The following is a 23,722-nucleotide window of genomic DNA, read 5'->3' on the forward strand; positions in this document are numbered from 1 at the left end:
AAGGCTAATTTGCTCAGGCTTAGACTATGAAGGAATTGCTTACCTTGAAGTTGCTCTTAAAATCTTGTATGCAGCCAGGAGAGGGTAAACATATCTCCTTGCTAAAACCAAATAACTAATTCAGTAAATGTAGGGAGAGGACAAAATGCTGAGCAGAGAACTCCTTGTTTAAGGGACTGATAGGGCACTGAACAGCAGAAGACTGTGAGCATATTCAATTCCCACTGAAGTAAAATGGTAATTGCAGGTACAGCAGAATCTCAGAGTTACAAACACCAGAGTTACGAACTGACTGGTCAACCACACACCTCATTTTGAACTGGAAGTATGCATTCAGGAAGTAGTAGAGACACCCCCCCCCCGCTCCCCAAAAAACAAATACAGTACAGTACTGTGTTAAACGTAAACTACTAAAAACAAAATAAAGGCAAAGCAGCATATTTCTTCTGCATAGTAAAGTTTCAAAGTTGTATTAAGTCAATGTTCAGTTGTAAACTTTTGAAAGAACAGCCATAACATTTTGTTCAGAGTAACGAACATTTCAGAGTTACTGATACAAAGTGATCTAGATCACCTGGTAAGTGAGGCGCAAGCAGATATAATGTGTTTTAATAGAGCTCTATGTAAATGTATACATCTAAGAACAAAGAATGTAGGCTGCACTGACAGGATGGGGGACTATTCATGGAAAGCAATGACTCTGAAAGACACTTTCAGGGCAGTGGTAGATCATCTGCTAAACATGGGCTCCCAGTGCGATGTCATGGCCAAAAGGACCAATGCTATCCTTAGATGCATAAACAGAGGAATCTCAAGTAGGAGTAGAGAGGTTATTTTACCTCTGTATTTGGCACTTAAATGACCACTGCTGGAATACAGTGTCCAGTTCTGGTGCAACAATTCAAGAAAGACGTTGATACACGGGAGAGGGTTCAGAGAAGATCCATGAGAATGATTAAAGTATTAGAAAATATGCCTTATAGTGTTAGATTGAGCTCCTTGAGTCTATTTAGCTTAACAAAGAGAAAGTAAAGGCATGACTTCAATACAATCAACAAGTGCCTACAAGGGAAACAAATATTATATATGCAGTCTAGCACAGAAAGTATAACATGATCCAATGGCTGAAAGTTGAAGCTAGACAAATTCAGACTAGAAATAAGACATAAAATTTTTAACAGTGAGGTTAATTAACCATTGGAACAATTTACCAAGGGTCATGGTGGATTCTTCATCACTGGCAATTTTTAAATCAAGATTGAATATTATTTCTAAAAGATATACTGTAGGAATTATTTTGGGGAAGTTCTATGGCCTGTGTTATGCAGGAGGTCAGACTAGATGATCACAATGATCCCTTCTAGCCTTGAGAAAAGGAGTACTTGTGGCACCTTAGAGACTAACAAATTTATTAGAGCATAAGCTTTCGTGAGCTACAGCTCACTGCATCCGATGAAGTGAGCTGTAGCTCACGAAAGCTTATGCTCTAATAAATTTGTTAGTCTCTAAGGTGCCACAAGTACTCCTTTTCTTTTTGCGAATACAGACTAACACGGCTGCTACTCTGAAACCTTCTAGCCTTGGAATCTATTAATCTATTACCAAGTTCAGCTTCCAACCTTTATTATCCAAGCCCTGATAGTAGGATCCATGTTATGATTAGTCCATATTCCATACTTAATTACTTGGTCATGAATTGAAATTTCTGTTTCTTTTGTTACATGTAAGGAAATAATCCATTTTGTGTTTCTCTTATTCTCACCAACTTGTATGTGTTCTCGGCCATTCACATAATACATTGCATGACTGAAGATTGGGGTGCAGTTAATCAGAAAATCAAACTTCTTGCACTCAAAAAACATTAACCATTAAAAAAAATCACTCATTTTAAAAAATGCTCCCAACAATCTGTGATAAATAACGTAACTTGTTTATTGACTAGATTATATATAAACTAAATGTATCCTAGAAATTATGAAAATGTATCTGCAGAAAGTTCCATATATATGCCACTATCCAGAAATCTGCTACTAGTATGTCATCATCATTGCCTCATATTATATTGTCTTTTTAAATATAGTTTACTGTACAATATTATTTTCCAGGAGATGACCCATTCCTGGCCTCCACCACTCTCAGCTATTCACACACCTGGAAAAGTGGAACAGAGCAAGTTTCCATTTCCAAACAAGGTAAGAAACTCTTTATAGTCTAGAAACCCATCTCCCACAGCCTCCACTCTGATCCCCAAATAACCTTGTGCTGTCACTAACTAGATTGCTAGGTGCATCCAGTACTGTTTAAATGCCACAAGTATATGCCAGAACTATTTTAGTCCTGAGTTAAAGCTTTTAAAGGTTTATTGGTGCTAAGAATTGTTCGTAACATTCTGCTGGTGAAACCAGTTGTGACAGATATGGCAGTTTCATGCAATATCTTTGAAATCGTTTCGAATTAAATTTAAGTATCTTTGGGGTTCTTTGTACTTAATACAAAGTGTATGTGTTATTGTGGGCCAGGATTGTGTGTAACTTCTGTAGGAGGGAGATGTGATGGAAGGCCTGGGTGATCAAATGATTATGTTGAACAATGTGCCAGACAAGAATGGACTTTTGGGACAATACATGTGAAGTGGATTTCCTGTGAAATATTCATGAAAACCATCTTTTCAAGCTAAGCCTTGAGGAGTGGACCTTTGTCTGCTTGTCACCTATTACATGAAGCCAAGATCACAGGCCCAAGCTGTAGAAAGTAAAGACTGCATTATTCATGTTGGTTCTGGTTCTGAATCTGAGATAGTTATGAACTCGTAACCACAGGAAAAGCCCAGCTGTGGGTTTTGGAGGACATAAAACTACCAGAGACTAAGGCTGGAATTGGGATGACCTCTGGTAAGCTTTTTAGCATGTGTGTAGCATGTTATTTTATTGTTTTCTCTGTGATGCTTTCACTTTAAGAATAAATATGTGTAGTGACTTGTGACTGCCGGCAATTACAGCTGTTCAGAGCCTTCAGAGGGAAAGCAAACCACAGACACCAGCCTATTTACACACACTGGCTTACTGGAGATATCACAGTGTAGGCAGGGAACCGAGCAGACTCAAAAAATCCCAATCAGGGGATGTGAGTCTCTGCCCAGGAGAGGTTATACCTGAGGAGCCAGGAGCCTATACAGGGTGTGTGATGGGGTTTGACTCACAACACTAGCACCTCCTGCTGGCTGTCCCAGGAATTAGCTGTTAGCCAGGGTGCCTTCTTCTGGTGATGTCTTGCTGCCGGGACTCACATCACTCTAAGGACCGCAGCATTCTCTTCAGGACACACCCCTCCGGTCGTGCCACACTCTGTGCTCCCCATTACTGGGGGACCTGCAGTCCACCACAGTCCACTGTCCAGCCACTTCCCTCAGTGGTGACTGCAACCCATTGTCTGGCCAATTCCTCAGTGGTGAAGGGACCCTGTAGATGGTTGCCACTTGCTGCCTTCCCTCCAAATCCTCAGTTCATTTCCTTGGATCAGTTCCCCATGGCTCCCAGCACCTTCTTCATCCTTACCTCAGAGCTTCAGTCTGCCAGTCTTAGAGGCTAGCCAGGAGCTCTCTCTAGCTTCCCCGGTCACTGCTGGCAGCAGTGCTCTGTCCAGGGTGCTGGCATTCCTTCCTCCTGCTAGGAACTTGACTTTCCCTCCTCCAGCTCCAGGCAGCTATTGAAGCTGCTCTGCCCAGCAGCCCTTCTTATATTGGCCTGCCGGGCCCTTATGGACTGTTCCTTGCAGCCCCTCTCCTACTGACTGCTTTCTGCACAGCCTCCCTAGGACTCTATTAACCTCTTACAGGATAGTGTGGGGCAAATGCCCCATCACAGGGTGCCTTTGGTGGACCACAAGGGGGAAATACAGGTGTGATTGCCCTGAACTGTGACACCAACCTCCTTTAGTTACCATAAGCCCACTGTACAGGCCTCAGAAGGAAAGAAAATTATAATCATATAGCCAAGAAACCTTTAAGATTTTCCTACAGGGAAATAGCTTTTCAGTGGATAATAATGTTGTAATTTTTAACAGTCAGGGATTAAAACAAAAGCCTTTTCCAATTGCAAAAGGAAAAAAAGACAATATTTATGTGACACAATGCTTTTTTTAAAAATAGCATTTATTTGAAGCTGATCAGAGGTTTGGAACATTAAAATATGTCCTGTGGGAGATGAATTACAGTACTGCAGCAGGGGAGGTCATTAGAGATGCAAAAATAATATACACATGGCTCTGCAATTTATCACATGGCTATCACCACCTCGCGTGTGTGTGTGTGTGTGTGTGTGCACAGTATGGGTGTATGTAGGTGAAATAGCTCTTCTTCATGTATAAAGACATAAATTGTCGAGTCATATGTTATATTGCAGAGCCATGTGAATACTGATGTTATCGTTCACCTCTGACCTTCTCATTTACCCTCTGCCTCCTAATGCATTTCCCTGGGACTTATTCTAATATTCGAAACATGTGAGCAACTTCAGAAAGCCACCATTTTTTTTAAATCAACCTGTCAAGAAATGTTTCTTCCTTCTCCCACCATAGTGGAATTTCACCCACAAAAAGTTATACCTACCCCAGGCCTAGGATGGGCAAGGTTATTTTGTCCTGGACCAATGACAAGTTTTCTATATATAAAAATGTCACAACTGTGAAGTCCATTTTCTCACAACTCTGCCTGGCTAGAAATGGGAGCTTTATATGGTGCATTAGGAACGGGAGATGCCCAGTGAGACCCAACACTGACTTGATTCCTGGAAAGGGCCCAAGATATTGAACTTTAACTCATGACATTTTTAGATATAGAAAAGATATTTTAAATCATTTTAAGGCATTTCTATGGTGGACTCTGAGCCTCCATAGTTACATTCTAACTCGGGCATCTGTTTTGCAGGCTCAGAAATAGAGCGGTTTAAATACTTTTTTTAAAGTTTCTAAAACATTCATAAACTAGTTATTTTTATTTTCTCTAACATATGTGACATACGCATAGATCAGACAATGGTCTTGTGTAGTATAAAGGTTTTATTAGCATTCATTTGGGATGACCTGCATGATTCACTAGAGGCTTCCCAATTCTTGAGCAGTGTGACTATTCCAAATTCATGTTGATAAAACATTTATAACCATACCAGATCACTATGGATTACTCACACACAAGTGCCTGGCAATCTAAAAGTATCACAAGAACAAGTGAGGGATCTAAATTCAGGATATAAGCTTTGTTGCTTACTTCCAGGCAAATATACAGGGACTTGGATGCTGAAGGTAGTTTGTTCATTCTCTGTGGGAATGGTGTGAGACCAGCACAGCTCATTTTTAGTGACTCTTCCAGCCAACTCAAGGCACAGTATTGATGGACTCCAGAGGAAGAAGTAACATACCAACCCTCTTCAGCACAGGGAATGTCACTGGGGCCAAGGGTATTTGTGAGTTAGGGAAGGGAAAACGTAGAGGGATCCCCAGCATAGTTGTAGACTTGGAGGACTCCTGCCTTCTTGAAAGGCTACAAGGTGTTTTTGCTCATTCTTTCCATAAAAATAGAATATCAGCATCATTAATTCTAACACATACTGAACTACTTTTAACCTATGTCTTAACTAATTAGTGATTTGACAACTTGAGACTTGCAATTTCTTAATTAGGCTATTAAAGTTTCAGGGGTAATCAAAATCGCAGCCAGGCTGGATTTGGAATCATTCTAGAAATTAAAGTTAAATAACTAGATTTTAAATATCATTATTAAATATATATATATATTGTGACAGGGTCGGGTCAGATGGCTATAGGAGAGTAATCCTATTGGGATCCAGGAAGAGGACGGGCGAAGCCCGTCCACTGCTAAAGGATCTCCCTCCAGCCTAAAAAGGGGATCCACAGGACCTAGATACCAAATAATTCCGGGGGACAACTAATGAAATAACAGAGACAGGAGTGTGGTCAAAGGGTCAAATGAAGGAAACTGGATGGGGACACCGAGCAGAGAACCCTGGACAGCGCCCACTGCTCCTCAAAGGCGTCAAGGGAGTCAGAGGATGCCGCCCAGAGGAACTCTGCCCGGATACGTGAACAGACCGAGAATCGGAAATAGGCCCCACAGTCACAGGAGACTCCATCGGCCAACCTCCTCACTCTGGTTTTATAGATGGCCATTTTAGCTAGGGCCAGGAGGAGGTTGACCAGGAGATCCCGCAACTCCTCTCGCAGCGCATGGGGGGGTGGGGTTACGGTCTCCTGGTTACCTCCGACAGGGCCCTTGGTACAGTCGCGTGGCCCACCAAGACAGGCCGACAGCGTGCAGACCCCTGACAGGGCTCCTGATGGGTTGGCGCCACTAGGCTCGCCTCGAACCCTAGGGCGATAGGGGGTGGCAGAGGGAGGATAGCAGCTCCTGGTGGGTCGGGACCGGTAAACACAAAGGCCGCTCCCTGGGGGTCATCTATTGAAAAAGGGAAGGAGACAGCCCCAGAGGCGGCAATAACATCTCGGGAGGAGGACGGGATAGGGACGGGGCAGGGGCAGGGTTAGAGGCAAGATTCTGGGCGGGGAGAGGGCTCTCAGTGATGCCGGGCACAGGCTCTATGGAGGATTTGGCAGCCACGGCATCAGGAGGTGGACTATCTTCTGTAGGGCCCCCTCCCGGGAAGAAGGTCGATTGCTCCTCACCAACGAGGGGTGCCCCTGGTGGCTTGGGTCCCGGCCGCATGGCACTGGCCGTCGCCTCAACAGGCTCGTGACCGTCAGCGGGATGCCATCTGCAGCCGGGTTGATGGAGGAGTCCAGGGGCTCCTCGGAGGTTGGAGCAGAAGCAACGGTTAGGGGGAGGGAGCATGGGGAAAGGGGGGCTGGAGTGAATTCGCCCAGATCGAGGCCCGCTGACATAGGGTCATCCTCCACCTGGGTGACCGGGGTCAGACCCAGGGCCTCGATCTCCTCATATATGGATGGGGGATCGCTTTCCGCCACCCCGGGATTCTCCCCGCCGGCACCTGACAAGATGGTCGCCTCAGGGCTCACTGAGGTTTCAGATGGCGCCAGGGCAGGAGGGGCTTCCTCGGGGGCCTCGGAGGGGAGGGACTCCCGTGGAGGGGAGATACCACCTTCCAGTGTTGCCACGTCTTCCCCAGCCGGCTCTGGTGGATGGAACACACCCGTGGGTAGAGCGGAAGGCTCGGCATCGGTGCCCCCCTTCCTGGTCTTCCAGGGGGCCTCCGCATCAGACGAGAGGAGCGGAGCTCGAGCCTTCCACTTGCCCCGCTTCCCCTGGACTAGGGCCCAGCCCTCCATGGCATCATCCGGGGGCTGGCTAGCAGGGGTTGTGTCAGGGGGTAGAGGCGATGGCTCAGGGACTCGAGGGGGTAACGGTGGGGCAGCACAAGGGAGGGAAGATTCCCCTTGGGGCGGGCCCTCTCCCATGCCCGGCGGTGTCCCTGCTGCACCCTCCTCCACAGGCCCCGCCAGATTGCAAGCAGCAGGGGCGGGGCTCTCCCACTCCTCTGGGCATAGTTGGGGAGGTGCCCCTTGGGCCCGAGCGGGAGCAATGGTGGACTGGGAAGGAGGAGGGGTGGTTTCGGGTGCTGGGCAGCCTGGGGCGCTGGCGATGACAGGGCCGGTGCCCTGCTGGGGCTTGTGGGGTCCCGGATGCCCCTCCTTGCAGGGTCAAGAGGCAGTCCCTCCGGACGTGCCCCATCGCCCGGCAGAGGTAGCACCGGGCCTCCCCCGTGGAGTAATGCACCCGGTAATAGGCCCCCTGGTAGGGGACTAGGGAGGACCCCTCCAGCGCCTCTCCGTCACGCGCCGCCAGCGGCAGTTGAAGCTGCACTTGCTGGCGGAACGAGAGGACGTGACGGAGGGCGGGGTCTTTGCAGCCCAATGGGAGAGGGCTGATGACAGAGATGGGTTTCCCCAGGGTAGAGAGGGCGGGTAACAGGGCGGCATTGGGGAGAAAGGGAGGGACGGAGGTCAGGACCAGGCGGACGTCCAAGTCCTCCAGCTGCTCCAGGGGGATGAACACGCCCCCCACTGCCAGGCCTTTCTCCACCACCTCCTGGGCGGCGGCCTCCGATGCTAAGAAGAAGACAACCTTGCCATACATTTTGAAGGCCACCACAATGGCCGTGGGCCCCACCCTCGCCAACGCCCGCACATAGGTCTCCACGTGGGGTGAGGTGGGCACCAGGAGGCAACGGACACCGTGCTTCCTGGTCATGGTGGGAAAGTGGCCCCGGCCGCTATAGATGGTAGCGGAGGCGGTGGGCGGGAGGGATGACGTAGCAGCAGGCAGGGGGGCTGCCGCCACCTGGGCGTATGCCCTGGGGGCCGGGGGAGGGGCACCTGCAGAGCTGGTGGAGGGAACAGCGGGGAGGGATGCCGCGGCTGGTGGCAGGGCCGCAGCAGTGGGGGCAGCCCCTGCCATGGAGCACCTTGTCTTTTTAGCAGGGCCCTTCCCCTTCTTCTTACCCTCGCCTTTCCCGCCGGCTGGGGGGTTCCCCCAGAATCTGAGTGGGCGAGGGACGTTACAGCAACGGAGGTCACCCTGGTGCCTGCCGCTGCTGGCTCCCCAACGGGGGCAGTGGCATGTGGTTCGGCAGCGGTAGCGGAGGTAGAGGCTTGGGGGGGTGATGGAGGGGCAGGCGGGGGAGGGCTAGCTAGGGCTGCTGGAGGGGCCCCATCCGTCTCGTCCCCCGCCATCGTGAGCAGGGAGGGAAGGGGAGACACCAGAATAAGGAGAGGAAAGGGGATGCAGGTTGACCACTCCTTCTCACTAGGCTGCAGGCAGGGGAGGAGGGCACCAAAAGGGGTGGGCTAGACAGGGGGCAATCAGGGTTTAGGGGTCAGTCGCCGACACGGGGTGGAATTCTGGCTCCTCTAGCTGCACTGGGGGGGGGACAACAGCATTGGGGGTGCAGTGAAAGGGGTTGAAACTAAAATGTGGAGTCGTACAAGTGCATGGGAGGGGGCATGGGTGCACGGAACAAGGGGCTAAGTGGGCAAGAGTTAGGGCAGGGAAACCAAGGGGCTAGCTTCAGAGGCTGGGGCAGGGCAAACAAACAAAGGCTGCAGAAGGAAATGGATGGTGCAGGCAAACAAACTGAAGCTAGTAAGGGGGCTAGGGCAAAAGGGGGGGGCAAAGGCTGTGAGTGGCAGATGGGGAGGGTAGCAAAGGGCAAAGCTGTGGGGTGGGCAGTCTGGGGGGGGGGGCACGTGCGCCCACGTGCGCTTGCACAAAGTCTGTTTAGGCTGGCTGCTGCTTCTGGCCCAAAGGGTGGAAATGGGCGTGGCAAGCCAATCAAGCAGCTAAGTCCAAAGGCAGGAGCTGAGGCAGATGGTATACAGCCAGTGGGGGGTGGTGGAGGGGGCAGCGGTGGTGGTAGTGGTGAGGAGGGTTGGGGGGACACACAGATGAATTGGGGGGTAGCTCCATGCCACACCCCCTGTGTCCCTACAAACGGTCAAGACCCCCACCACAAGAGCACAGTTCGAAAGTTACTCAGTCTTAAGGTCCCCTCCATGGTGGTCTGCAAAGTCTCTAGGTGCTCCCACACTAGTAGATGGTCCTCTTCTTCTCCTCCCCAGGGCTTCAGCAACTCCAGGCACAAACTCTGCAGCAGCAGCTCCAGGAACTCCAGGTGGTGGTCCAGGCAGGCAGAAAGGACCCCTCTCAGGTGGTGGTGTCCACAGCAGCAGTGGCTGAGGCTGGGGTCCCTCACTCCCCCCCTCAGGGAGCGGGCTAGCAGGCCCCCCCCAAAGGGCTGCAGTTGGAGCAGTAGCAGCACCCAAGGGTGGGGGGGCCAGCTGTCAGCCAGCAACCAGGTAGCAGAGAAGGGGGGTGGTCTGGCCTAGCCCGGGGAGCAGCTAGAGCAGCAACAGCAGTAGCAGCAGGGAGAGGGAGAGCCCAGGTTCTAGCAGCAGCCCTCTCCCTCCAGGCCAGTTAATTCCACAAGGATAGGAAATTCAGTGTCAAATTTGAAATATGCAGACTGTACTGGACATCCTCCATCACCTCACCACAGTGAGAGTGCATTAAAGAAAGCAGACCAGAAACATCCCTTTACCTAGTAGGGGATATAAAGGTCCATTTTATCCTTAATTTTGAATTTTTGTTCTTTGTGGGATTAATCTATACTCTTAAATTTACTAGAAAGGGGTAGTGTGAGTCCCTTTATTTCTCATTTTTCAAATCTTAAAGATAATTGTATCAGTGCATATATATGACACAGTGCATATATATGCTTTTCCCTCTACTATCTTTGTGAGACTTTGTTAGGTACAAATGATCACACATTATTGTATTGCAATTTTATTACAAATGTTTTAATAAATAAAGTTTAAGTGAATAATTAAATCTGATAAATAAGAACATGCTTGATGCTTGTGAGAAAAAGCTTTCATGTTCATGTAGTCTCTACTCTGTTGTGTGAAAAGAGGATGCAGTAAATTCTGGTGATTGCATGGCTCTTTTCCTTCATTTTTACAGTGATTTTGTGTGTCTCAAAAAGCAGATCAGGTACTCCATTTCCATGTAGCTATGTATGATTGTATGAGGTCACCAATCATTGTGGTGTCTGGGCGGCACTTTCTCCACTTTCAGAAAACCAGTCCATTTTCACAAGTGTTTTGCATGCACATTCTTAACAGAAGCTTTAAATGTTGGTGTCATCTCATCTTTATGGTGGTCAGTTAATTATTCTTTTATTCTTGTTAATTTTAAAAAGCTAGAATGGGTGAATTAGAAAAGAACTGCAGATGTGAATGACTCACCTTTACCAAATATAATTGCTTTTAAGATTTGAAAAAAATGATGCCTAGAAAGGTAGTCAGTTTGATTGTATGCTAGATTAGCATTTAAATTCAACTGTACCTGTCATCACATCACTATAGCAAACTGCTCCTGCTTTTTTTTTTTTTAGATTATACTCAAAAAGACAAAAGGATGCAGGCTTTTATATCTCTTCATCAGAAGGGATCATAGGTGGGGCAATTCCCCCAAAGTAAATAGTTTAAAGTGTAAAAAAGTGTTGCCATACTGTGAGATGTAGCATAGATTGTAGTTTATATATATGGCTCTATAAACCTCTTAGAACAGGACAAAAATTAAGCATCTGCCCAGCCTGGTCCAGGTGAAAAGAGGGCTTTTACTGCAAAGACATTGGCGTAAATAATAAATTGTTCCCTTCTGTTCTGGTCACCTGGGGGGGATGGGTCAGCATCCTGAATGGTATGGAGCTGCCTCCATGTAGCAGGTAAGTCTCTGGCTCTCTACTCTCCCTTAACGGGCAACACACCCTCTCTGACAAGCCAGTCAAAGATCCCCACCATTTAATGTGTAGTGAGGTCATTTCCGGCATGTAGGATGGCAGTGAATAACAGATGCGTATTGTAGACATGCAAATTCGAAATCAAAGCCTGGATATCCCTGACTCCACAGGCAACTTACAAAGATAGAGTGGATTTAAGATCTGACCCTTCAAGATTCTGAATGCCCCCAATTCAATGACCCTGGCTTAATTGCAAATTGAAGTTGCTGAGAAGTGCTATGGGATTAAGCCTTTATGAGTCTGATGGTGCTCCCATTCAGCTCAATGGAAAAACTCCCATTGATTTGAATGAAGTATGATCAGGTCCTTAGTGGATTTAAGATTGCCATCAAAAAAATTCTATCCAAATCTACAGTATCTGGGGAGAAGGAAAGAAGAGATCCATGGTGGCAAGGGATATGGAAAGAGCTAGGTTTATTTGGGTTACTTTAACTGAATTTCTGTATTTTTCCATTCTGTTTCAATAACTTTAAATTTAAATATCCAGGTTTCTTCATGTTTTTGCTTGTTAGGAAAACTATAACCTTCTCAATTGCTTTTTTTCTTAAATAATTAATAAAGGTTTACAGACATAACTGCAGCTTAAAGACATATTTAGTCAGGACATAAAAAATAGTTTTCTATTGCCTTAAGCCTATCTGTTGACTCAGTGCTGCCCATAGGACCAAGGTTTTAGCTGAAAATCTTTCTGCCTTGAAAATAATGTATTTATTGGTATGTATGCCTATTCTGTCAATGTTGCTGTCTTTATTGTCATAATTGCAGTATGCACAATAAATGGTATAGTATTATAAAGTTTATTTATTCTATACATAATTGGAGATATGTATGGAATGCCCTTCCTGAACTAGTTCATAATCCATTTCTCTTGTGGCTTAGCCTGAGTGACAGAGATACTTGAATTTTATTATTTTAAAAAACCAAGGATGGAAAAACTTCAAATGATTTCAAACCATTAAGTTGACTAAATGTTTGTTAAAAAGCCTTGCTGATGCAGTCCAAGGTGCTCAAAGTATTTTTGGAGAAACTGCTAAACTGAAAATTGCATGATATAAGTGCTTTGCCATGTTTATGGTAAATGAGATTCCATCTTTAGCTATTGTAGGAGGCATCTAAAGAACAAGAGTCCATAAATAATACATCTACAGTACCAATATAATGTTAGTATGTATGGTACATTACAACCTTTTTCATATATCAAGTCTAAAAACAGCCCATAATTGCAATGAATTATTTAAAACAAAACCGATTTGAACAAACCTACGTGGAAGATTTAATGCAAGGCAGACTATCAGTGTTTTTCAAAAATGTTCTAAATGTTTCACTAGAAATGTTTTAAGTGCTTTTGTGAAGTTCAGTTACAAAACCACTTCTGATACATACGTATCTGCTGGTCTACTGAAGACTAGCTTGAGATTACAGAGATACTATACCAAGACTATGTTTGAAAACTAGGTGTTGATTTAGTTTTGTTTTTATTTTAACCTAATATTTCAGTATGTCTAGTAGCTAGTAGAACTAGGCTCAGGAGTAGGGTCTAAACTTCCATTCTCTAATGCTGTGAGTATCAATTTCCTGATCCATTATGCACGCAACACTTGGGATCCTCGAGGGGAGGAGAGAAGATTAGCTGTGCTACTCCCAGAACAATCTGATGGCCTATGAAATTATATTGGCAAGAACTTCAGAAATAATCATTTGTCTGCCTGTCTGTCTTCTCACCTAGCCTGGTAGAAAGTAATAGCCCCTTGAGTTCTGGTGGAGTAATAAGTGAATAATAAGCTGGAGATTGATAGTGAAGATAGAAAAAAATATACTATTAAAGGGTCACGGTTGAGAGATAAGTATAAAAAGCCTAGAGTAAATGCATTTTCAAGGAAATATTTGATTTTCTTCTTATAGTTGGAAATAATGTTCTGCGATTAGATTGACTGAATGATTAACAAAGCTGTATAGTAGTATTAAGGTAACTTACAATTTTGTCTCTAAAAATGACCCAAAAAAATAATATATGGTATCCTTTTCTTCATTATTTTAGGAGTCGCAGCAGGTGTCTACAGGACACAGCAATCCAAGTAAGAATTACCTCACTTTATAGCTGGATTTGGTGGAGACGCTGACTGGGAATGTGAGAAACAAGTAAACTATAGGACAGTTGAGAAAAAAAAATATTGGAAACATGAAGCCTATTGGTCCAGTACAGGATCTCAGCTGGCAGGCTACTGTTTTGTTCAAGTGCAGAATCTTGGGCATCACAATCACTAACGGCCTATAGCGGGGAAGGGAAGGGAACAATCCCTTTAGGTTGGCAATGGAAGGAACAATTTGCTCCATTATATCTAGTTCTGCTGTATGTGAAACAGATTTTACAGGAAAAAATAATTGCACACCTAAAATGATAGGAAGTGGGTGGAAACTCTGTATCCACATACAAATGTGCACACAATCCCAACCTCCAAACTGCCTAAAATTTCAGAGAGTTTGCTTTATTATTAATTTTTTTATTTATTTATATGCACTGTCACTGTATATGGTGCTATATAATTCATGAAGTATGCCAAAACAGTAACAAATGCTGCCTCGAAGAACCTATAGTTTTGGGCTGCCTTTGGTGTATAATTTTGGCAAGGATGGTGAGTATGGAGCTTGCTTTGCTCACATCCTTGCCTGTCCTCCTGCTAAAGTGTACAGGTCATGTTACAAAGCAGTTGTACTTTAATTACATTTAGTTATGGGTAAAATACTTCAGTGGCTGTGTGGAAAGAAAAAATTGAATTGTTCTATGAAACAAAATATTAATCCTCTCTTCTGACACCCGTGACTGGTATTAATGTTCTCCAGCATATTCAAAATACATGACCCTACCCTGTTCATGACATCAAAGCATCCCAACCAAGAGCTCAATTTTGTTAGCTTCATGACCTGTGAGCTAAAACAGAACACTATGCAAATTACAAAGCTGGGTTTGAAGACGACAAATGCTCTGAGCCAGTAGACATGGCTTTGAAACTGACTGGTCACCCACTGGGTGCAGGAAGCAGACACCCAGAGGGAGAATGCTAGGAGACTTCAGGCTATTCATATGGTACCTTTGCTAAGGAAGGGGTGGCACTGTGGAAGACGATGTTGTGAACAAGCAGGTGGTGGTGCCACTTAATTGCCAGCATCAGTTTGATATTGCAGCACTAAGGAAGTAATAAAAAGGCAAACGGGATGAGATTCTCTAGAAAAATAACGAATGCAGTAATGAGAGAAGGAAGCACTAAAGAGCCGTAATAGATAAGGCTGTGCAAACACTTGAGGAATTCTGAGCATAATAAACACTAGAGCAGAGCTTGAGTGGTTTGTGATGACATCAGAACGCCTAGTATTGGTCATCATTTTCCTATGGTTTATTGAAACTGCAAGCTTGTTTGGAGGTTTTGGGAAATTGTAACAAATGGGTCCCTGTGAGGGAGATGTCAACATGGCCCCTATCCTGCTTTACCTGGTTGCAAATCTTTAGTGTCTCAGTAAGCTAGTAGCCTCAATATTAGCAGGTCTATTTTGGGAGTGGTCTGTCTGAAGCTTGTCATGAAGGATATTTTGACTCCAGCTGTTCAATGGCACCATTTTGGGGGGAGGCTACTGCACCTCCCTGAGTTTCATACTAGAGGTCTGCTCACAGTGCATGCCCTAGCCCCTGAGGGAGCTTGAGTGTGGAATGTGATGAGTTCTGTGCTGCTCTCACTTCTGCTCTCGGGGCAGGGAGTTTGTTTATTAACTTAGGCTTGAATAGAGACTGGGAATGGATGAGTCATTACACAAAGTAAAACTATTTCCCCATGTTATTTCTCCCCCCCCCACCCCACTGTTCCTCAGATATTCTTGTTAACTGCTGGAAATAGCCTACCTTGCTTGTCACCATGAAAGGTTTTCCTCCCTCCCCCCCTGCTGCTGGTGATGGCTCATCTTAAGTGATCACTCTCCTTACAGTAAAAAGAAAAGGAGTACTTGTGGCACCTTAGAGACTAACAAATTTATTAGAGCATAAGCTTTCGTGAGCTACAGCGTCCGATGAAGTGAGCTGTAGCTCATGAAAGCTTATGCTCTAATAAATTTGTTAGTCTCTAAGGTGCCACAAGTACTCCTTTTCTTTTTGCGAATACAGACTAACACGGTGCTACTCTGAAACCTCTCCTTACAGCGTGTATGATAAAACCCATTGTTTCATGTTCTCTGTGTGTGTATATAAATCTCCTCTCTGTATTTTCCACCAAATGCATCCGATGAAGTGAGATGTAGCTCACGAAAGCTTATGCTCAAATAAATTTGTTAGTCTCTAAGGTGCCACAAGTACTCCTTTTCTTTTTGCGAATACAGACTAACACGGCTGCTACTCTAAAACCTGTCTTTATAAACAGAGGCAGGGTGATTAAGATAACAAAGGGCTTGTCATTAAATTAAATTAAGGATCATTAGATGATCCTGAAAGCATTGCGAGGCACTCCAGTTAAAAAATAGGAAACAAAGGGAAGGAATAAATGATCAGTTTTCAGAATCAAGAGAGGTAAGGAGTGGTGTCCCCCAGGGGTCTGTACTGGGACCAGTGCTGTTCAACATATCCATAAATGATCTGAAAAAAGGGGTAAACAGTGAGGTGTCAAAATTTGCACATGATACAAAATTACTCAAGCTAGTTAAGCCCAAACTGCAAAGAGTTGCAAAGGGATCTCACAAAACTGGATAACTGGACAACAAAATGGCAGATGAAATTCCATGTTGATAAATGCAAAGTAATGCACATGGCAAAATATACTCCCAACTGTACATACGAAATGATGGGGTCTAAATTAGCTGTTACCCGTCAAGAAAAAGATCTTGGAGTCATTGTGGATAGTTCTCTGAAAACATCCGCTCAGTGTGCAGTGGCCGTCAAAAAAGCTAACGGAATGTTGGGAATCATTAGGAAAGGGATAGATAACAAAACAGAAAATATCATATTGCCTCTGTATAAATCCATGGTATGCCCATGTCTTGAATGCTGCATGCAGACTAAGAGGGAATATGATAGAGATCTATAAAATCATGAATGGTGTTGAAAAATTGAATAAAGAAATGTTGTTTACTCCTTCACATAACACAAGAACTTTAGGGGTCACCCAATAAAATTATTAGGCAGCAGATTTAAAACAAACAAAAGGAAATCTTTCTTCACAATCAACCCTTGGAACTCTTTGCCGGGGATGTTGTAAAGACCAAAACTATAAGCTGGTTCAAAAAAAGAACTAGATAAGTACATGGAGAATAGGTCCATCAATAGCTATTAGCCAGGATGGTGTCTCTGGCCTCTCTTTGCCAGAAGCTGGGCATGAGCAACGGGATGAATCACTCAATGATTGCCTGTTCTGTTCATTCCCCCTGAAGCACCTGGCATTGGCCAGTGTTGGAAGACAGGATTCTGGGCTAGATGGACCATTGATCTTACCCAGTATGGCCATTCTGATGTTCTTATATAAATCCCAGATGTATCTACCCCCCATTATAACCCACTAAACTCCACTGTCCTCCCAGAGCTTAGATAGAACCCAGGAGTCCTGATGGGGTCTCTCTCTCTGCAGAGTTAGTAACAAAGTAAGAATATACATTAAAAGTTTAAGCCTAACCAGTGTCCCTTAAGTGACTTGCCACAAGATGTCAGAACATGTTAGTATTAGAGCTGAGTGGGTCTAATATTTATTTAATTTTCTTTCTTTTATATAGGAATTAGATACAGTGCTCCTGTCAGCTAATTGCTGTTACCTGCCAAAAGACTAGAGTTTTCAGGTGCCTAAGAAGCCCCTGGAATCATGGTTAAAGTTGCCCCCCTCCCCAAATCTGTAATGGCGCCCCTGCCACCTTTCCCACAAAAAATAATAATTTTGCATTTCTGTAGTGTCTTCCGTACAAGGATCTCAAAGCACTTTACAAACATTATTGATATAAGTTTCATTACTGTGCTGACTGGTGTCTATGTGTGTTGCTTCCCTACTCCTTGCTTCCTGCTCCATATTCCTGTTTGTTTCCTGGTTCCTGCTCCCTGAACTCAAAGGAGTTCCTGTTCTTCTGGGGGCGGGGGGCGTGCCTGGTGTTGGGTGTGTGCAGTTACTCAGCGCCTGCTGCTACATTTCTGTCATTGGGGACTGTTATGTTTTGTTCAGATTGTTGCTGACTTAACTGTCTCATAGTTATTACATGTTTTGATTGACCATCTACCTGTGTCTCTTGCTTCATTTTCCTTGTGTTTTGGGGATTGTATGCTGGGATGCATCAGAGCATAAAATTATGGCATCAAGTGCTTCTATTCTGCTGCTCACGCCGGCTGCACATTCTTCAGCTATTGACTGGCGATACTTTATTCAGAATTTTTGGAACTATGTGCAGATCCTGCAGCTCTCTGATGCTACTAGATTACCCTTGCTTCAGAACTGCTTAGGTTGTGATGGCATTGATATTTATGATGGACTCAAAGAGCCCAAGCCTTCCTTTGATGTGTCTGTCCAACTTCTCAACAAATATGTTGTGAATGGAGCTTCTGTTCTGTTAAAAAGGAAAATGTGTTTTTTTTAAACTCGCCAGCAGCCCAACAAAACAATATGTGAGTTCGCATGTCATTTGTGGCAGTTGGCCCTTGACTGTGAATTCAGGGATGTTATGATGATCTAGCTCAGAGACATTTTTGTGATTGGCATAGCCAGTGACTGTCTGAGCAAATGGTCACTGGCTGAAGATGTTAGAACTCTAACTTTTAAAGCCACAGTAACTAAGAGTGAGGCAGCTGAGAAGGTTTGGACTGGAATGTCTCAGATTGCTGCTACCTTTGTGTCTACACTTAAATCCCCATTAACTGGTTCTCCTGCTTCCATTGCCCAGGGTCATACAACACTACCTACTCCTGCTCCATGGCCTCAGCAGCAAAAGTTGCCAGCTCGTCACTGTTTCTGCTGTGGTAATACAGGTCACTTGGCCAGTTTCCCTGCCTGCCCAGCTAGTATTGCTGTGTGCCAGACTCGTGAGAAGGAAGGATGCTTTGAGTTAGTCTGCCACCGTACACTGGTTCACGAAGACGGGAAGCCTTCTGTGCATACAGTAAATGTAAACCCGCACAAAACCATCTTTACCAGGGACCAGATGTTTCCTTTAGTACAATCTCCTCAAGTGGCAAGGCACTGGAGCTGGAATCCCATATTGTAATGGGACACTGCTGAAGTGCTTGGTGGATAGGGGTTCTGAAGTTAATGTTCTCCCCTCTGGGTTAGTTCATAATTTGGATATTTGCCTGACTACACTGGTTATAAAAGCTTAGAATTTGTATGATTTGTAGATAATGGGTGAAGCTCTGTGCTCTACAGAGGCATAGCCTTGACTGCAAAGTTTAACATTGTTAAAGGTGCTGCTAGTGCAAATCCTTTTCCATTATAATCATATGATGTGTGCTTGCACCTTGGTATTATGCATGTACTTACACAGGACACCTGAGGAGTAGTTATGTCAGCTGGAATAGAATAGCTAGAATAGAAGGGGATACCCAATATATCAGTCAGAGACACCATGATTTGTTTAACAGTGACAGTATTCTGTGCAGGTGATATCCATTGTCTCTGCTGTTGGATTTGAACACCAAGTCCTTTGCACTGCCTGCAAATCATGTACCTTCTGCACTTACGGACAAGATCTGAACAGAATTGCATCACGTAAAAGATAATGGCTTCATTCGGGAGGTGGAAGGGCCTGTGGATTGGATTTCACCTATGGTGACCATATACAAGAAGAATGGCAACATTTGACTGTGCACAGATTTTAGAGAGACAAAGTGGGAGAGGTGATATCTTTTATTGGACCAACTTCTGTTGGTGAGAGAGACAAGCTTTCAAGCCGCACAGAGCTCTTCTTCAGGTCTGGTAAAGGAGTTCCCAGCTTCACAGCAAAATGCAAAGTGGATCAGATTGTTTAGCATATGTAGTTAGCACATATTGTAAGGGACCATTCAAGTGGCCATTCCAGCTCTACTTCTGACAGGGTGCATGTTGTTATTTGGTTGACATTCTCATCTTTGCTAAGACCCTTCCTGTACATAATGCTATTCTGGACCAGGTGCTAACCTGACCCCAACAAGCTGGCATAAAGTTGAATGTGGCCAAGTGCAGTATTGCAAAAGATGCTGTTATAGACTATTACTCACATTACTCCTTTGTATTCATAATTTCACAAGGCACCTACCTCTGAGGAGCTAAATTCTTGCCTAACCACTTTATTTGCAATGTTTGGCCTACCAGAGAGCCTTGTTTCAGAATGAGGCACCTTTTCTATCAAGAGAGTTTGAAGACTTTCTGATGAGTATTAGTACAGTACATTATAAATCTGCTGTGTACCATCCCCAAGGAAATGGCATAGTGGAAAGACTACACAGGACTCTGAAGAAGTGTATAGCTAGCATACTGCAGGGATTTCTGGATATACTCTTACATTTTGCACTGAGTTATGCTTTATATGTTATTTGGAATACACTCATGAAAATACTGGAGAAACCCCATTCTTCTGGCCGTTCAACTGACCTACGAGCACCAAGTTGTCTATGCTGATGCAAAAGGCTCATCCCACCCCTTTGCCATCCTCGAAGCCAACTGATGTGACTAAGAAGTATACGACTTTCAACAAGCGTATCCACACAAGTCTCCACACATTCTATCCTAAACAAGCAGTGTATGTTAGGTGATGGTTTGGAAGCATTTTCATTACTCATGGCATGATCTTGCGGGCTGCAGAGTATGGAACGTGGCGAGTGTGTTTACCACACAGAGAACACATTGTTAACCAACAAGATATACTTTCTACTGAAAGGAAAACAGATGGGGAAGAGGACACTCTTTTCTGTATGATGATATGTGGCAGATTAGGAAAGCTGTGCCACATCAATCGCATCCAGCCCCTAATTTCAATCAGGGTATAAACTACAGCCCCGGGATCACCAGCTGCTTCTGGTAAGGTACCGCTGAATTTTTGGGGAGAAAAGAAGGAAATTGTGGTGATTGATGTGTATGTTGCCTTCCTGCATCTTGTTTCCTGCTCCCTCTTCCGTTTCCTGTTTGTTTCCTGGTTCCTGCTCCCTGAACTCGGTGTTCGTGACTTAACTGTTTCATGATTTTGATTGACCACCTACCTGGGTATCTTGCTTTATTTTTCCTGGTATTTTGGGGATTGTGGTCTAGCTAGGGTGACCACCCATCCCGAATTGGACAGAACAGTCCCAAAATGCAGAGTTCAAGTCCCAGTCTCAGGCTGAATGACTCCGGGACAGCATTTGTCTCAGTGCTGCTCTGTGCCTGCCCAAGGCTCAGGGGCAACACCAGCCTCTTCCCAGTGCGAGGGTGAGCAGAGGTGGGCCTTACCCCAGCCCCTGCTCCTCCTCTTCCCCCGGGGCCCTGCCCCCTGGCCAGGCCAGAAGCTGGAGACAGGCAGAAGTAAAAGCCACCCAGGGAGCCTGGGTTGCTGTGGGGAGCCCTGAACCTTCCACCTGTCCTGGGAAGTGCACCCCATGGGTAGGGACATGGCCCGGGGGCTGTTCTCGGGTACCCTGGTCTCTTGCCCAGGGCCGGTGGAGGGTCTGGGGCTCTCCACAGCAGCCCAGGCTCCCTGGGTGGCTCTTAACATGGCCCAGCTCTGGCTTCCAGCTTGGCCAGATGTTGAGGTCTCGGGGGAAGAGGATGGGGCCACTGATCCTGCATCTGTCCTTAGGTGGGGCTCCTGCATCTGTCCCACTTTTGCCTTTTGAAAAGATGGTCACCCTTGGTCTGGGGTTACACTTGTGAGGTAGGTAGTACTATCAATATTATACCCATTATACAGATGGGGAAACTGAAGCATAGACAAATTGAGTGACTTGCTCAGCCTCATAAATGTAAGCTACACCTACTAGGTGTGGCACTCTGTCCCTCTCTAATCGTGGCTATGCCCACTAGAGATTTATGAGCCTGCTAGAGCCTTGGCTAAGACAGCCTTGGCTCATACACTAAAATCCGGCTCCCAGGTTTGATCCCTACTGCACAGAACAGCACAGACTGTCTGCACAGAATGTCTGTACTAGCTAAGATAAGGGGGACTGTATTACCAGCTCTGCCACATGTTCTTTATGTAATGCTGACACCCCGGGGATGTGGCAGAGCTGGTAATACAGTCCCCCTTATCTTAGCTAGTACAGACATTCTGGTTCCAGCCTGCCGATCCATGTATCTCGCTAATCCTTGTCTCCCAAGAAAAGAGGCCTCACCCATGTCCAGTTACTCATGTCAAGCCAGGTCTATAAGGCCCTCTCCTCTACCTGCAGTTCAATGGGCCAATCTCAACTTATCCCCCACCCCTTCAAGAAAGTGGATTTGAAATTGGCCTTTGCACTCTGGGTCATTCCACCCTTAGAATGTGAAATGTTAAAAAAGCCAATTCAGTGAGAAGCAGCAGAAACCAGCCAGGTCTACAGCTGAAAAACGGGGGCTAGAAGGCCTTCATCCATACGCACATGCTCCAGAAGATCAGTCTTTTGGAAGAGAGCAGACCAACAGCAGACTTGCAAAAGAAGTAGGACATTTAGTGGGACTCTGGGCCAGCTTCAAAAGACTGAGGTGGAGGAGGGAAAGGGCCTCATAACCTGCCTAGAAAATGATACCTGGAGCTAAAGAGGATTAGCTGGTTGCTGAATTGCCTGTCCCCCATAATAGTGCCTTCAACTAAGGGGAGACAAGGGCAGATTGGTTATGGCAGTTTGTGTGAAGACTTGGAAGACAGGGTGTGGATAAGAGTGGGCTCAAACAGGTCAGGTAGCTCAGAGAAGCAACACCCTTTTACTAGGCTTGTCAAACTGAATCTGAATTCCAAATCTTTAAATATCATTCATGCTTAGTAAATAAATTTTTTCTTGAATTTCTATGGCTCATTGGAGTAATGGTGCAGTTCTATTTCTGTGGAGTCAGTAAGACATTAATTCTCTATTCCCCCTCTTACTCTTAGATGCTGTACAATTGTTCTCCCTTCCCCCTGAAATGTTAAGTGATTGTGAGCATTAAAGCAGCTGCAAACATTCACCGTAGAGTAATTCATTAATATCCTGTTTGGCTAAATATCATCCCTGCAACAGAACCTATTCTGCTTTCCTTATTGCCACAACACTAATTGCTGCTAAGAGCAGAACTAAAATACTGCAGCTTTTCCAAGTGGTGCAGAACAAACTGCCAAGTCATCACTCAGGATCTCACATTCCATTTGCATGTGAAACTGCCAATGCTCACTGTACTAATGTGTTATTAACAAAAGTATTAGTTACAAATAGAATATCTATGATGAACTATTTTTTGGTTTTGGATGTAGATATGGTACTGACTGATATTTCAAGGCAGATTGTTCCTAAGCCAGTCTATGTGCCTTATATCCTGTGACAGGCATAAGGGGCACAACTAGCCATGAAACTAAACCAGAACATCTCCAAACCCCGCCTGAACTTTGGGAAATTCAGAGCCAGACCCAAATTTCCCAGCTCCAACTTGACAACTGAATCTAAACACCACAAGACTTGAGAGTTTTGGATTCAAATTTGCATTTCACCTCTGGTCTATGTCTAGTCACAACCAAATACTCAGAACTTATCTCTCCCCACCCCACCCTACCCCACCCCATAATAACCCTATTTTCTTTGGGAGAAAATGATGCCACAGGTACTTATATTTTAATTTTAGCAACTGTGTGGAGAAGGCATCTAATAGTTAGAACTGGGAGTCGGGATTTCTGAGTTCTAATGTCTGTCCCAGATACTAACTCACTGTGTGATATTGAGTAACTCCTTCAAAAGCTCTTTCTCATAATCAAGTCTCTAAAATGGGCTCATAGGGTGTTGAGTCTTAATTAATCTTTTGAAGGCACAATGTAATTATATAAAATATAAAAGTTATCTTGTAATCATTCTGTGTGTAGCAAATGTTTGATAAAAATAGATATGGCTAGCTTCATGCCAGTCCTTCCAATTAGTTTAAAATTATGGGTCTGATTTCAAAGGCTAATTGGTGATAAGAACAACTGATTTTTTCCCCTCCTTCCCAAAGGTAAGCAATGTTTCGGTGAAACCCTCCCTGCAAGCCTAGAAGGCCTAGAAACATCTGATGCAGGTACCAACACATCATGGAATAAGTGTGTAAGCTAACCAAAGGCTCCTTTGCTGGACCCCTGCTCCTAGAAGCATAATTATCTTGAACAACTATTTCAGCTTGTTTCAGGATTGCACTGGGGAAAGTACCAGGAATGAAATCCATTTAAGTCAATGGCAAACTGACTGTCCCCATTGACTTCAAAGGGACCAATATTTCTCCCCAGAG

The 23,722-nt window shown here is 45.0% G+C and overlaps 1 protein-coding gene across 1 annotated transcript in view; it reads left to right on the forward strand.

The window, feature by feature from the left end:
* The window catches only part of AFF3 (AF4/FMR2 family member 3), a 446,656-nt gene that overhangs the window by 251,573 nt on the left and 171,361 nt on the right, over positions 1 to 23,722 (forward strand). The window contains 2 exon segments of the mRNA XM_038411042.2: positions 2,106 to 2,192; positions 13,387 to 13,423. Coding sequence (XP_038266970.1) covers positions 2,106 to 2,192; positions 13,387 to 13,423 — 124 coding nt within the window.

Source organism: Dermochelys coriacea, chromosome 1 (genome assembly GCF_009764565.3).
Source record: "Dermochelys coriacea isolate rDerCor1 chromosome 1, rDerCor1.pri.v4, whole genome shotgun sequence".
NCBI classification, from domain to species: Eukaryota; Metazoa; Chordata; order Testudines; family Dermochelyidae; genus Dermochelys; species Dermochelys coriacea.